General features: G+C 38.9%; 1 protein-coding gene across 2 annotated transcripts in view; it reads left to right on the forward strand.

The window, feature by feature from the left end:
* Positions 1–12925, forward strand: part of LOC139952628 (orexin receptor type 2-like) — a 42889-nt gene extending 29964 nt beyond the window's left edge. For both annotated transcript variants that reach the window (XM_071951828.1, XM_071951829.1), the window contains exons 4-9: positions 1318–1821; positions 3766–3999; positions 4692–4793; positions 5276–5496; positions 6518–6654; positions 8939–12925. In XM_071951828.1, the coding sequence (XP_071807929.1) occupies positions 1462–1821; positions 3766–3999; positions 4692–4793; positions 5276–5496; positions 6518–6654; positions 8939–9141 (1257 nt within the window). In that variant the 5' untranslated portion in view covers positions 1318–1461 and the 3' untranslated portion in view covers positions 9142–12925. The remainder of the gene's footprint in view (positions 1–1317; positions 1822–3765; positions 4000–4691; positions 4794–5275; positions 5497–6517; positions 6655–8938) is intronic.
* Positions 12926–13086: the final 161 nt, after the last annotated feature.

The raw sequence follows: 13086 nt of genomic DNA on the forward strand, positions 1-13086 counted from the left end.
CCCGTATCACAGCGTTCCTGTGCCACTTAAAATACAAATGATACAAGCTTTCTCATTAAAAATTGTCAATTAATGTTTCAATCATTTACTAATCATGTATCATACCCTAAGTAGTTGCCTGGTTCCCGGTGGACCATAAAGTAATCACTGGGCAATAAATAATTCATGAAACCAGTTATGATTTCACGACGGTCGGTCGTCGGTGTCTTTTGATTGAAGTGCACTGATTGTCATAAAATCGCAGCTTATATCTAGAGGAGGGTAATTAGAGGTCTTCTGACGTCACGCCTAGAATGTATAAGTAAGGAGTGGGCCCAAATTGTTGTCAAAGATTTACCAAAGTGTGCCCTTGTTTATCGAAGTTTAATTGCGGGGACCATCCAATAAGCCCAGATCTGTTGAGCTCATGAGAGCTACTTTATAAAAAAGAGGATATCGGACGACAATCATGCTCTCTTATATAACCTACTATTATGACAAGTACTCTGTCTGTTCTTTTTAATTTTTTATTATTATGGTTTATTTATTAACTGCACTGGCGGCCAAGCAGGCCGAAAAAGTATATTTACGAGTAAAAATAGTTCGTTTAAAAAAATATAAATATATATAAATAAATATGTAATTACTCTAAAATTAATTGCAAGAACAATCCAAAAGCACATTTAAAAGCTTGAATCAACACTGGCGGTCAGGCAGAACGTATTACAAGTAAAACTGAAAAAGCTCTTGGGTCAAGACTGACCTGGTTCCCCGTCTCACGGGGCCTGACCCAGCTAGATCCACTTGACCCGGAATCTGTTTAAAAATGGCACGGAAATGGGTCAAGCTGACATATAAATCCAAGCTAATATTCAATTGTTTAACCAGTTCCCTGGTCAGCCTTTACCAAGAATGAGTCAAGCCCCTAGAATTCGGAACAGCCATTTTGACCCGAGAATTTTTACAGTGTAGACACGCCCAAACCACACGAGTCCACAGTTTAAGTATAGCCATGCTGTCACCTTTTTGCTTGCACATATCCTGCTTGGGATGGGTGTTTTATATTAACTGTGTAGCGTCCTTGGGAAATGGGACGTGAAGCCGCTAGGTTTCCCCTACTGGGGTAATGTGCTGTACTTCCAAATGAGAATTGAGGAAACTTTGGCCTACATATTCAAGGGTTTGGATGTACCTTTGGTGTTTTTACCTTTGACAAGTACCCTGTTTATTCTTGTAAGGTAACTTGTGTTGAGCTTCCCCTCTTCTTTTGTTTAATGATTTCAATTGTTTTTCAACTGTGGAACAATATTTTAAGAACAATTTTGTGTTTCTTTTCAGAACCTCTGCACTTCTGTTTCTTCTTCACTTACAACAACCTTATATTTCCACCGCCTGCCACGAGGCGACGAGTCGTTGACTCCTCGTTTGGATCCAGCATCAACGGTCTTTGATTCTTAGCTATAGCTGACTTTGAAACTCAACATGGAACCGGAAATGGACATGGAAAACCCTGCTTTCAACTCGAGTATGCAATCAGACATGGTATACCACCAGGAAATCCTCGACATTCTGAAAAGCAAAGTCTTCCCTGCTCCATATGAATACCTAATAATTGCCATCTATGGATTGGTGTTCCTGCTAGCGATCATCGGTAACACGCTAGTATGTATCGCCGTACTGCGTAATGAACACATGCGTACTGTTACCAATTATTACATTGTGAATCTTGCCGTGGCAGACATCTTGGTATCTTTAGTTTGTCTTCCTGTTACTGTGGTTGTGGACGTCTCAGAGACTTGGTTCTTCGGAGGTGTATTGTGTTTAATCATTCCCTACATACAGGTAAGCGTGAAATTCCATTGCAAGCCCACCCCCCCCCCCCGTACCCTCCCCCAAGAAGCAAAAAGGGGTCATGGAAAACTACTTCAAAAATCCAATAAAGAGCACTCGAATAAACTTGAAGTATCCTAGAGTATGCTGGAGATGTTTCTAAGTAAAAAGTTTTGTATGATTGTCGTTTTTTTTTTAACAAACAAATTAAGGGGCTAAAATTGTTGGTGCCACGTGCCATCGTTTTCAAACAGACTTGACACACGCCTGGCGCGGGAAGCCTTGCTTCTTCGTGTCCGCATATCTTTGATATCTTTGTTGTTTTTAAACTTAACTCTTTTAAATCTGTGTAATTTTTCATCAAATCCACTCTTAATTTGCTCCTCAAATTTGCATTGTTAATGAGCCTTATTAATCCGATAAGGAGTCCAAATGATGTTCATTTATAATTTACTAATGCGACGGACATCCAGCGCGTATCGTCTTTTAGACTGGCCGGGGCCGAGGCGCAATTCCCAGGGGCAGCGACTTGGCATTGACGCGGTGCGTTAAGTGTCCATTATAGGCCTTGTAATGTGTATGAAGGACCGCAGGGATTGTTACGTGAAGGTGCTGAGCCTGCGCCGAAGCATGCCTCGAAAGGGGCAGCCGTACTCGGAAAATACGAAACTAAAGCTCTCGGAATACTCCACAAGATCTTCGTGGGAAACAAAGTTCAGTCGTTATATCAGTCGATATTAAGAGAATGATGAAGAAACGCAAACTGGCAGCAGACTTTTAAGTTAACAATATCGTTGGATGCGCTCATGCATGCATAGAGTGACGTAAACAGGAACGAAGGACAAACAGAGTTGCCTGAAAAGTCCAAGAAAATGCGCGCAAATGGCTTGCAACCATTTTAAATCGCTTGACTTGTATTTAAATATTCATTTTCATTAGGTTAAGGAATGTTGGTATAAACAAAAATGAAACCAGTTTTCATTAGGACAAAAGTTCACTTCACAGAATCAAGGTCATAGTTCAATAGTGATTTATGATGGTCTTCACTCAAGAAGTTTCAAGGGGTTGCTGAAGAGTGCTTGAAGTTTTACAAGTATACATTGCGGACACGCACTTCTGGAAAAGTGATACTACCTCAGAGAATTGCACAGTACTAAGGTGTGATCAAAATATTGAATACCAAACAAGGTCTGCTGTCCTTGTTCGGAGAAAAACAAAATTCTAAAAGGTACAAATACTATTATTTGAGTTCATGAATAATTCATATACATGTAAATTTAAAGTATTGATCTCACTCCAAGTGGCTGATAAAAGCTTTCTTGGTGAAATGCAGGCCAATCTGTCAACCTTGACTGGCCATAGGAACTGTTTTTACAGTAAGAACAAAATTGTTTTGCTCTGAGATAAGATCCTCGAAAACTTGCCTAATACTACACTGTGCTGTTTTTATTGTGCCTAAAATGGACTACTTTTAGAGGCGAATTTTTTTTAATTGCATCAATATGTTTGATAAACTTAAACAAGAACTATAATGTTTGGTTTACAGAATTTGAACTCACTGTATGCTTTCATGGTTTGAAGTGAGTTGGGGTGTTATATGTTTTGTTGGTCGGGTTTGGGTTTTATATGTTTTGTTGGTCGGGTTTGGGTTTTATATGTTTTGTTGGTCGGGTTTGGGTTTTATATGTTTTGTTGGTCGGGTTTGGGTTTTATACGTTTTGTTGGTCGGGTTTGGGTTTTATACGTTTTGTTGCCCGGGTTTGGGTTTTATATGTGTTGTTGTTTGGGTTTGGGTTTTATATGTTTTGTTGTTGTTGTTGTTACGTTTTCACAATACACCATGTTTGGTTTGTGTTCAATACATCTTTACATAGTCAATGATTTCCAATATTGCAATCTGTTACGATCCACTTTTCAAAGTTAATAATGAGATTTTGTAATATCTTGCTATTTCAGAACACCTCAGTGTGCGTGTCTGTTTTCACGCTGACAATGATCGCAGTGGACAGGTTCCTGGCAATCTGTTACCCTCTGAAGTTCCAGAGCTCAGCAAGACGTACCATCATCTCAGTCATCGTCATCTGGTGCGTGTCACTTGCCATCACTCTGGCCAATCCACTCACAATGGAAGTAACCGGTCAAAAATGGATGGATGGCGTCAACCCAGTGTGGCTTTCAAAATGTGTAGAAGTGAGTGAAAACACAATCAACCAGTCAGTCAATCAATCGGTCAATCAACCAATCAGTCAATCAATCAACAATCAGTCGATAAGTTGGTCAATCAATCAATTAGACATTGGGCTTTTTGTAGAGCGCCATCATTTTATATTATTTCTTATTCCGAGGAGCACAGCAATGTGAGAAAAAAACCTGTTAAATTTCACAAGTAGCTGGGAAGTGCAAGGAGGTTTGAGAACTTTAAATTATTGTTGTTCAAGCATTTGAAGATGTGTAATATACTACTTTGATGTCTACTTTGAGCTGAAAACACATAACCCTCCTTCACGGGTCGTACACTTAACTTTCCGTTTAGAATTTATCGGAATCCAGGCACTTATGTTCTGGTCCAGTATGACTCAGAATCTGTTCTATAATCCCCCCCCCCCCCCCCCCAATAACGAACAATCTGAGTTAAAATAAAATGAAGTTTTACCACTTTCCAGCGAGATAAGCCTGACCCGTAAATGGGTCAGGCAACCGAATCCAGGTCAAGTTTGACAAGTGGGAACTTTGTTTAGAGTGTATGTGTCTTGCATTGATGTTGGGTAATAGGTTTGACTCGTTTTCTTCCACGAAATTAGCGAAGAGAAAACATGTAAAACGAAGACAACTTTTCAATGACTTTGTTTTAACAAAGTGCTATTATTTTGTTTCTCTTCTAGAAAAAATGGGATAAAACCGAAGGGAGGAAAGCATACTATGTTGTTATGCTGGTGTTTACGTACATAATTCCTCTCTACATAATCGGACTTGCGTACATGATGGTGAGTAGACACACACTGCCCTCTGTTGGCCGTATTTCTTTATTACAGAGGTGTCAAATACCACAATATCTCTGATATATTATAAGACTATCGTTGCTGTTTCTTCAGTTCAAGGTGATGCTGTGACAGTGTTTCGATTTGCTATTACACGTTGTGTATATCTACTTTGCTATGTAGTTTTTTTCTTAGGGAACTATATCTTGCCTTGGTTCTAATGCAAGACTTACCAAAAGAACAACATCTACACAAAAACTGTAATGGTACTGTAATTTGTCATCATTGTACCTTAATTTTTATTACTGTTTATTGGTCCCAATGTAATGTCCTCATCTAATTAGTAAGTAACGTCTAACAGATAATGACTTGGTACCATCAAACCTTTTGTGCTTAAATTGTTAATGAAATGTCACCAGGCTCTCGGTATATAAACCCTTTCTTATGACTGTGCTCCCCTGGTCTGGTGCCCTTGTTCCGTTTTGCAGGTTTGTGTACGACTGTGGTCTGGTATCCCGAGTGACGAGACAAGTTGTCAAGGTAAAAAGGCTGGGAACAACAACTCCGGCCATGCAAAGGGCAAAAGGGTAATGAACAAGAGCACCGAAGCCCAACTGCAATCTCGCCGTAAGGTAGCTCGTATGCTGATTGTGGTAGTGGTCATCTTCGCTGTATGCTATCTACCAATTCGTGTGCTGAATGTTTTAAGGTTAGTAAAACCAAAGGAACATTCATTCGTGCACAGTGCATCATGATTCCAATATAAGGCGACCAACAAAAAATAGTTTACATTCAGTGTTTTTCTCATTTACCTGTGCTTAGGCCGTGTACGAATTGGTGTATATAGCTACGGCTACAGGTATATTTGTGCGTCATCATTCCGGGAAGAAAGTATGTCAGAACCCTTAGCAACAGTCGTAACTGTAGCCGCTAACTTGGATACGCCTAAAACACAGATAGTCGGCCCGTGACTTTAAAACGTGGCTGGACAATTTCTGATTCTCCACTTCATTACTCAAGCCAAAACAGTGACCTAGCGAGACGATTACCGTGTCCTCAACCAGTAAATTACATCAACACTATAAACTTGTTTGACTAATTGGAAATTGGAAAAGCCCTTGATTATGGTCGTCGCCGATACAAAAATAATCTATTTCATGTCCTTGGCCCAGTTTCATAAAGCTGCTTAGCACAAGCACTTGCTTAGCATGAAATGTCTTCCTTGATAAAAACAGGATAACAAAATTTCCATTTGTTGCATGTTGTTTTTCTTACTGGTATTCAGCTGTTGTTTACTTGTCCTGAAAATCACGTGGAAATTTGGTTGACATTCCTGTTTTTATCAAGGGAGAAATTTCATGCTGAGCAATTTGGTTATGCTTAGCAGCGCTATGAATTTGGGCCCTGCCCATTCGAAACAGGAAAACCCTCTAGATGTGTGCTCGACAACAATCATCTGAAATTTCTATTCTGGAAATGTCTTTACTCAGATGATTAATTTGACATATTTTGTTTTACCCATTTATAGAAAGGTTTGCGGTAACACCATGTAATGACTATCTCTAATGAGTTGGGGTGGTTCTGAAAAGAACCGTTGGTTTCAACTCGACGTTTCGACCAGTATGCTCTGATCGTCGTCTGGAGAAAGCTTACATGGTGTTACCATCTTCATCGTATTTCCACCATGCAAAGTTTCAAATCCTACTTTTACCCATTTGTTTTGCATCTAGTGCGTTCGGTGCGTTCTCCAAGGCGAACGTTGACATGATGGCCCACAGTGCCAACCTTGGCGTTGCTTATCTCATTGCCCACATGATGGCGTTTATCAACAGCGCCATCAATCCTCTTATATACAACTTTATGAGTGGTGAGTTTCCATAATGCACTGCATGATGACGTCATGACGCAGCCATGATATTCCTGACACTCAAACCAATAGTATTAAAACAGTATTTATATAGCGCAATAGGAATAAACATTTTGAAAGCATTACGAAAACAAAATAAAAAAACTTGAATTAAATGACCCAATTAAAACTCGCAACAGAATTGTATAAAATTAGGCCAGATCGGCTGTTAACCTAAATGAAACTCAGTAAAAATACTACGAACAACAAAAGAATCTGAACTGTAACACTAGTTATTAAAAATTACAATTTCAAAAGGTATCGTATATTTCAAATATATTATATTGATTAGAGTGACAGGAAATCCCAAATGACTGCATCATGAAATAATGACGCAACTTAGTCTGGGCTCTTTTAGCTATGAAGGGGACTTTACTCTAATGCACACAGGGAGCAAGACTAAACTGTGATTATGTAGTAAAAACGATATTTCTTGTTCGATCTTTATAGTGCCATATTCGTAATATGATTGTGTGCAAGGTTTACTTACCTTCTTCTACGGAGCTCTAAAACTTCCATCCAGTTTTAATTTTAGAGTAGAGTGTACTATTGAATATATCTTGGGATGACGACAGACAAAGAGTGAACTCTTTTTTCTCGAATCTGTCTAGATCTCCAACTTGCGTCTAAAACAATTCCCAAGATTTTCAGAACATAATGAAGACACAGTGTTGGTTTTAGTGGTTTTTTTCTCTTTTTTTCTTGGGGTGGGGGGATACACCATGCCACATAATTGAGCACCGTGTCACTATTTGCTTTGGTTTTGAACCGACTTTCTCCATTCTTGTATTGTATCTATTGTCTCTGTGTTTAAAATGTATATTCTCCTAAAATATTGAATCATTCAATCTATTCTGTCTACAAAGGGTTTCTTGTTATGGTTTGAGAACAAATGTGTTGTTTGTGAATTAACTTTAACATTGTAGGTTGAACAGTCACCAACTTTTGTTTTAATTTGTCTGTTTTCTAACATTTCATCCCTTTAATAGTCGTATTAAGTGTCCAAACAGCATGGTTAACATTTTCGTAATTAAAGAAAAATAACAGATCCCGTGGGTTGTTGTTTTGATTAACGATACGTTATCTGCTAATATGAGAAGCTGTTAACTAGGGTGGTTTGTCTATAATGGGGAACCTTAATAGGGGAGGGGGTAGAGGGGGGGGGGGCACACAGGTGCGACTTAGTCTCATCTGCCGCCATAAACCCACCCCAGCATGTCAACGCGGAGTTTTCTTTTTAACCCCCTCAAACACTTAACCCACTGCAAGGTTGCGCCACTGCATGCACTTTAACCATCATCTCGTTCAGGCGTGCCCATTTTGTGTTTATGCATTTCGTCACAGTGTTCTTGCGATAACGAAAACTGCTTCCAAGTTTAGAGTTGAAATTTTAACCAGTGCATGAAAACAGCGAAAGTTCATAACCATCTGTTGCCATCATTTGTGTTCACCAGAGCCCATAACTTTTGTATGTCGCGATTCCAATATCTCAAATTCATCCACCCTTAGAAAAATTCCGGAGAGAATTTCGAAGTCTTTTGCGCTGTCAGGGAAGCACCGGTACATTACGTCATCATAACGTCACTGCTCCCAAAAGACGGATTCCAACGAATGGGAATCGTAGCGCTGTGGTTTAGGGAAAGTTGTCGTACTATGTTGTTAGAGTAAGTGTCATAAGGGTATACTTTAAAACGACTAAATGATTGAGGATTTGTAGTCTGTGGAGATTGCATTTGAAATCTTTTTGCAAAGTAGTTCAGCTTTGTTGGAGTTGTTATAGGAAGTCACACGGGGTAACTTGAAGGGAACCAACTACAGTGCCCGCTTTGGTAACACATGAGTAATTTTTTTGAAACAATGCTCTACAACCCCAAGAAAAGTACCTGACAAATTCAAATGCATTCTGTTCCTGGAGGTTGACTGAAACTGGTTACCTGTAAATTGCCTCGCGTGACATGACTCTAAAGAAAGCAGATTGCAAACCCTTGCTCATGGTGGAACTTAGTTTTTGTACTACACCTATACTCTTGTAACCATTACAATTGTGGGCAACAAGTGGTGGCTTTGAGAAAATCGAAATGTGAGCGAAGATTCGACTCTGCCTTATCTAACCACTTTTTCCATCTGACCATCTTATTCATATAAAGCACAACTCAACGCTTGACCATCTTATTGAAATATTGCTCAAGATGTAGACCCAGTGATAGGCAAAACTTTGAATTCTACCTTGTTCCTTTCTTTGCAGCAAAGTTTCGTCAAGCATTCAAGATGACGTTCAACTGTTGTGGTTCCGACTCCAAACGGCACTCCCGTTACACCCAGCGTTACACCAAATGCCAGTCCTTCAACCAAAGCTCTGCGATATCAGACAGCCGCGCAAACACCAATACGGAGTGCTTCTCTATGGCTAACCGACCCAATTCCATTGTACATACAACCGAGGCTTAGATAGAGTGTCTGTGTGTGTTTTTCGGCAGCATTTTTGGAGTTCCCCCCTGCGCACTTCATAGACTTTTGTTAGATTGAGTTAGCTGTCTTAGTTGTGTGTTTAGACATAGGCCCTTTTCGAAACCACGGCTTCGGTCCCAGATTCGGCTCAGGCTTGCTTTGCCCCCCCCCCCAGTTGTTTTGACAATTTGAACGTGCTTTGCGTACGCGCTAAGGGCTTCATACTATAGAACGGAGCCTGCAGCCAAATCCAAAGCCGAAGTCGTGGATTCGAGAAGAGCAAACGGTGTGTCAAGTGTGAATGAGATGAAACTGCCCTCAGGGCTTCGGACAATAGAACGGGGCCTGCAGCCAAATTCTAAGCCGAAGCCGTGAGTCGTGAGTCGAGAAGGGCAAATGGTGTGTCAAGTATGAATGAGATGAAACTGACCTCAGGGCTTCAGACTATAGAACGGAACCTGCAGCCAAATCCAAAGCCGAAGCCGTGAGTCGAGAAGGGCCAACGGTGTGTCAAGTGTGAATGAGCTGAAACTGCCCTCGGGGCTTCAGACTATAGAACGGAACCTGCAGCCAAATCCAAAGCCGAAGCCGTGAGTCGAGAAGGGCGAATGGTGTGTCAAGTAAGAATGAGATGAAACTGCCCTCAGGGCTTCAGACTATATAGAACGGAGCCTGCAGCCAAATCCAAGGCCGAAGCCGTGAGTCGAGAAGGGCCAACGGTGTGTCAAGTGTGAATGAGATGAAACTGTGGCTTTAGTCAAATTATAATGTTGCCCCGTATGTATTCGTTTGAGAGCACATTGATTACATGAGGAACCTGACATTAAGCTCTGTGTGCGAACAATTAGTGGATTATTTTTATTCTGAAAAGCTTGACAATTTGTTGAACATGTTAGTTCAAATAAAAACAAATACAAGTTGATCGTCTGGGGTGTTTTTTTTTGTTTAGAAAAGAGGAGGATGAGGGCCTTTTTATTTTGTATTTCTTTTAAAGATGGCCACCAACCATCTTTAATTTAAATTGGTACAAGTTTGTCAGTTTAAAGCCACCACTTACTTCGTGTATACTTACAAGTTCTTAAACGATTAGTAAGTTTAATGAGAAATGCACCGAAAATTTGGCTTTTTGAAATAGAACTGTAAAATAAAAAATAATACAAAAAGATGAGGGCGGGGCGATATACACTGGTACTATTTGGTTATTTGGTCTTATCTTCCCTATACTCGTACTGAACTCTAGGGGTGGATATTGAGTTCAACATGATGACCATTTCACAGCTTGCATTTCACGCACTTCACTTTACTAAATAGACTGATTTAAATACCTCTTTGCTTTTCAATATCTTTATCTGGCCACCACAGAGTCATAGTCCTAAATTACCAAGTAATCAAAGCACACTGTGTTTTTATAAAATGTCCGATTTGTGATTGTGTTCTCTTAATACGTAGATTTATTGTTTGATGATAAAAGTTTACTCAATATATCGACCTGAATAAGTGTTTAATATTTCCCTTTTTTACAAAGTGTACAGCAATATATGTATAAATTATTAATCTATATGTCTATAATAGTTTAATACCCATTTAGTTTACATTCTTATACGTAGTGTGTGAGGCATACACATAATTTGAATACGCCATGCCAGAGAGTCCTTGGCTATAAAACTATACAATAAAACGATGTCTTTGTCTGGATAGAGTAGGATCAATCCGTTACTCGCTAGCGAAATTCAAACCCAGTTTCTGTCCACGTGGTCGTGGATCAACCTAACTGGCAAGTCTAATTAAAACAATGCAATGGCATCAGTTTTGTTTTAGCAGCTCCATAAAATTTGCCACAATCAAATTACTGGAAGTCTACGTCTTCATGCATTGCTTAGTCAACAACTTCAGAAAACTAAAAGCTCCCAAGGAAAATAAATGATGATTGTCAGTCTGAATACCAGCTCTTGATTGGTTTACTGCTTTATGAGCCGAAAAAAAAGAGTTCCTGTTTCTTTAAATTGTTTGAATGTTGGGGACACTATAGTTGGCAGCAGATATACTTGGTAAACAGTTAAGGGGGATAACCTCTTCCAAGTCAGTAAGATCAGTGGCTGAATTATTTACATTTTCTCGTAAAATGTGGACATGCTCAGATCTACGATCTTTAGATTAATGATCTCCGTAAGTTATTACATTTTATGTTTGGGTTTACTTATATACGTACACCGGTTTAACAACTTGCACTCTAAAACTTCCCTGTCAGAATTGACCTGGGTTCCGGTCAGGGGCCTGGGCCCAATTACCTAGCGCTGCTTACACAACAATTTGCTAAGCATGAAATTTCTTCACAGGATTACCAACCAAACTCCATTTGTTGGATGTTGCTTCTTACTGACTCAGCTGTTGTTTGCTTGTCCTGAAAATCACGTGGAAATTTAGTTGGTATTCCTAATTGTATAAAGGGAGAATTTCATGCTAAGCAAATTTGTGTGCTTAGCAACGTTTCAAACGTTGCATGTTAACCTTTTCATATGTCATTTTGACAAAGATTCCCAAAGTCTCCAGATGGCCGAACGAAAATTGTACAGTACAGTGCTGTTCAAACTAGTATTATTTGTTGGAGTATTTCATTCCTGTCATTTTCATCCCGCATGATAATTTATTTTTAAAGGTTCTAATTTTATAGTTGCACCCTATTATACCACTATCTCCCCTCCTAAAACACAAGAAAAAAAATCACAGAGATTGTACTTACAGATATTGAAACTTTGGTTCAAAGGGAAATACACTTGATTGTTGTTAAGAACAATTTTGAGAGCACTAGGTGAACACGATATTATTCAAACCACTTTTGTGATGCCAATTGTTACGTCACCTCTCAGAGTTGGAAATATTTTGATATCCGGAAAATAAAGAAGATTGTTGTCTAACTTTGGTCGGCTTGGAGAAAGTTTACTTGCAAGCAGTGTTTCAGAGTCTTCTTTTTTCTTTTCTGCCCAATCGGTAACTTTTGTTTAAAGTTGTATGTTCAGACAGTGTTCAAATAAATTCTTTATTTGCTTTGGATAGGTTTGTCAATATAGTTGAAATAAGACACCGATTATAAGGCCTACTTGGCTGGCTGTTTTTGTTGAAATTATACTGCTCTCTAGATACAAGTGATTCTATGCGTAATTTTAATCGCAACTAATATTTTTGTTCATGTCGTACACTTAATTATTAAATTATGAAAACGCCAAAACTGGCCCTTTTTCATTATAGATACACCAAAACAAATTTGGTCGGAAAACACACTTTATTTGATATTTAACCTAAGTAGATCGTAAACCAATGATCAATTTTGAATTTGTATATTTGTTTTCCGCTGAAAAATATTATATATAATTGTATGTCATCTAAACACCGATGGTTTATCCCTTTAAGAGAGCTTACAAATTTCATTTCCTGTCACAAAAGCACGGTTGTCGATAATCCCTTGAGTACAAACATTAGAACAGGTACAAAAGAACTGTGTTGATAACAACTTGGAAACACCTATGTGGTGTGGTTTGATATAGTGAAAACGTGTACTTAGAAATGATATTTATAAAGTAAACAAATAAGTGTTTACAAATAGTGCATGGTTTATATAACTTCATGACGAAGATGGAACTTGACAAAATGTATTCATTACCAAATGTACACAGCTCAATAAACTTGTACAAAAGTGAGTGACCTTTCTTAGGGTGATTTGACTTTCCTTACTTTGTATTTTGTCTCTTTTACAGCTCTGTGTACAAAATCTCGTTGAAAATTCTTTACTGACATTTACTCTTATCGTCCTGTGTCTTTACTTTTCTTTATTTCAGAAATAAAATGTACTGACTTTCTCAAAATATTTGAGCTTAACTTTGTTTGAACTTTTTTCCGTCTTTCGATTTCGGGACGGTAAGGCCATGGAGTTTTCCTCCATAAGGCACA

This window comes from Asterias amurensis, chromosome 20, assembly GCF_032118995.1.
Source record: "Asterias amurensis chromosome 20, ASM3211899v1".
Lineage (NCBI taxonomy): Eukaryota > Metazoa > Echinodermata > Asteroidea > Forcipulatida > Asteriidae > Asterias > Asterias amurensis.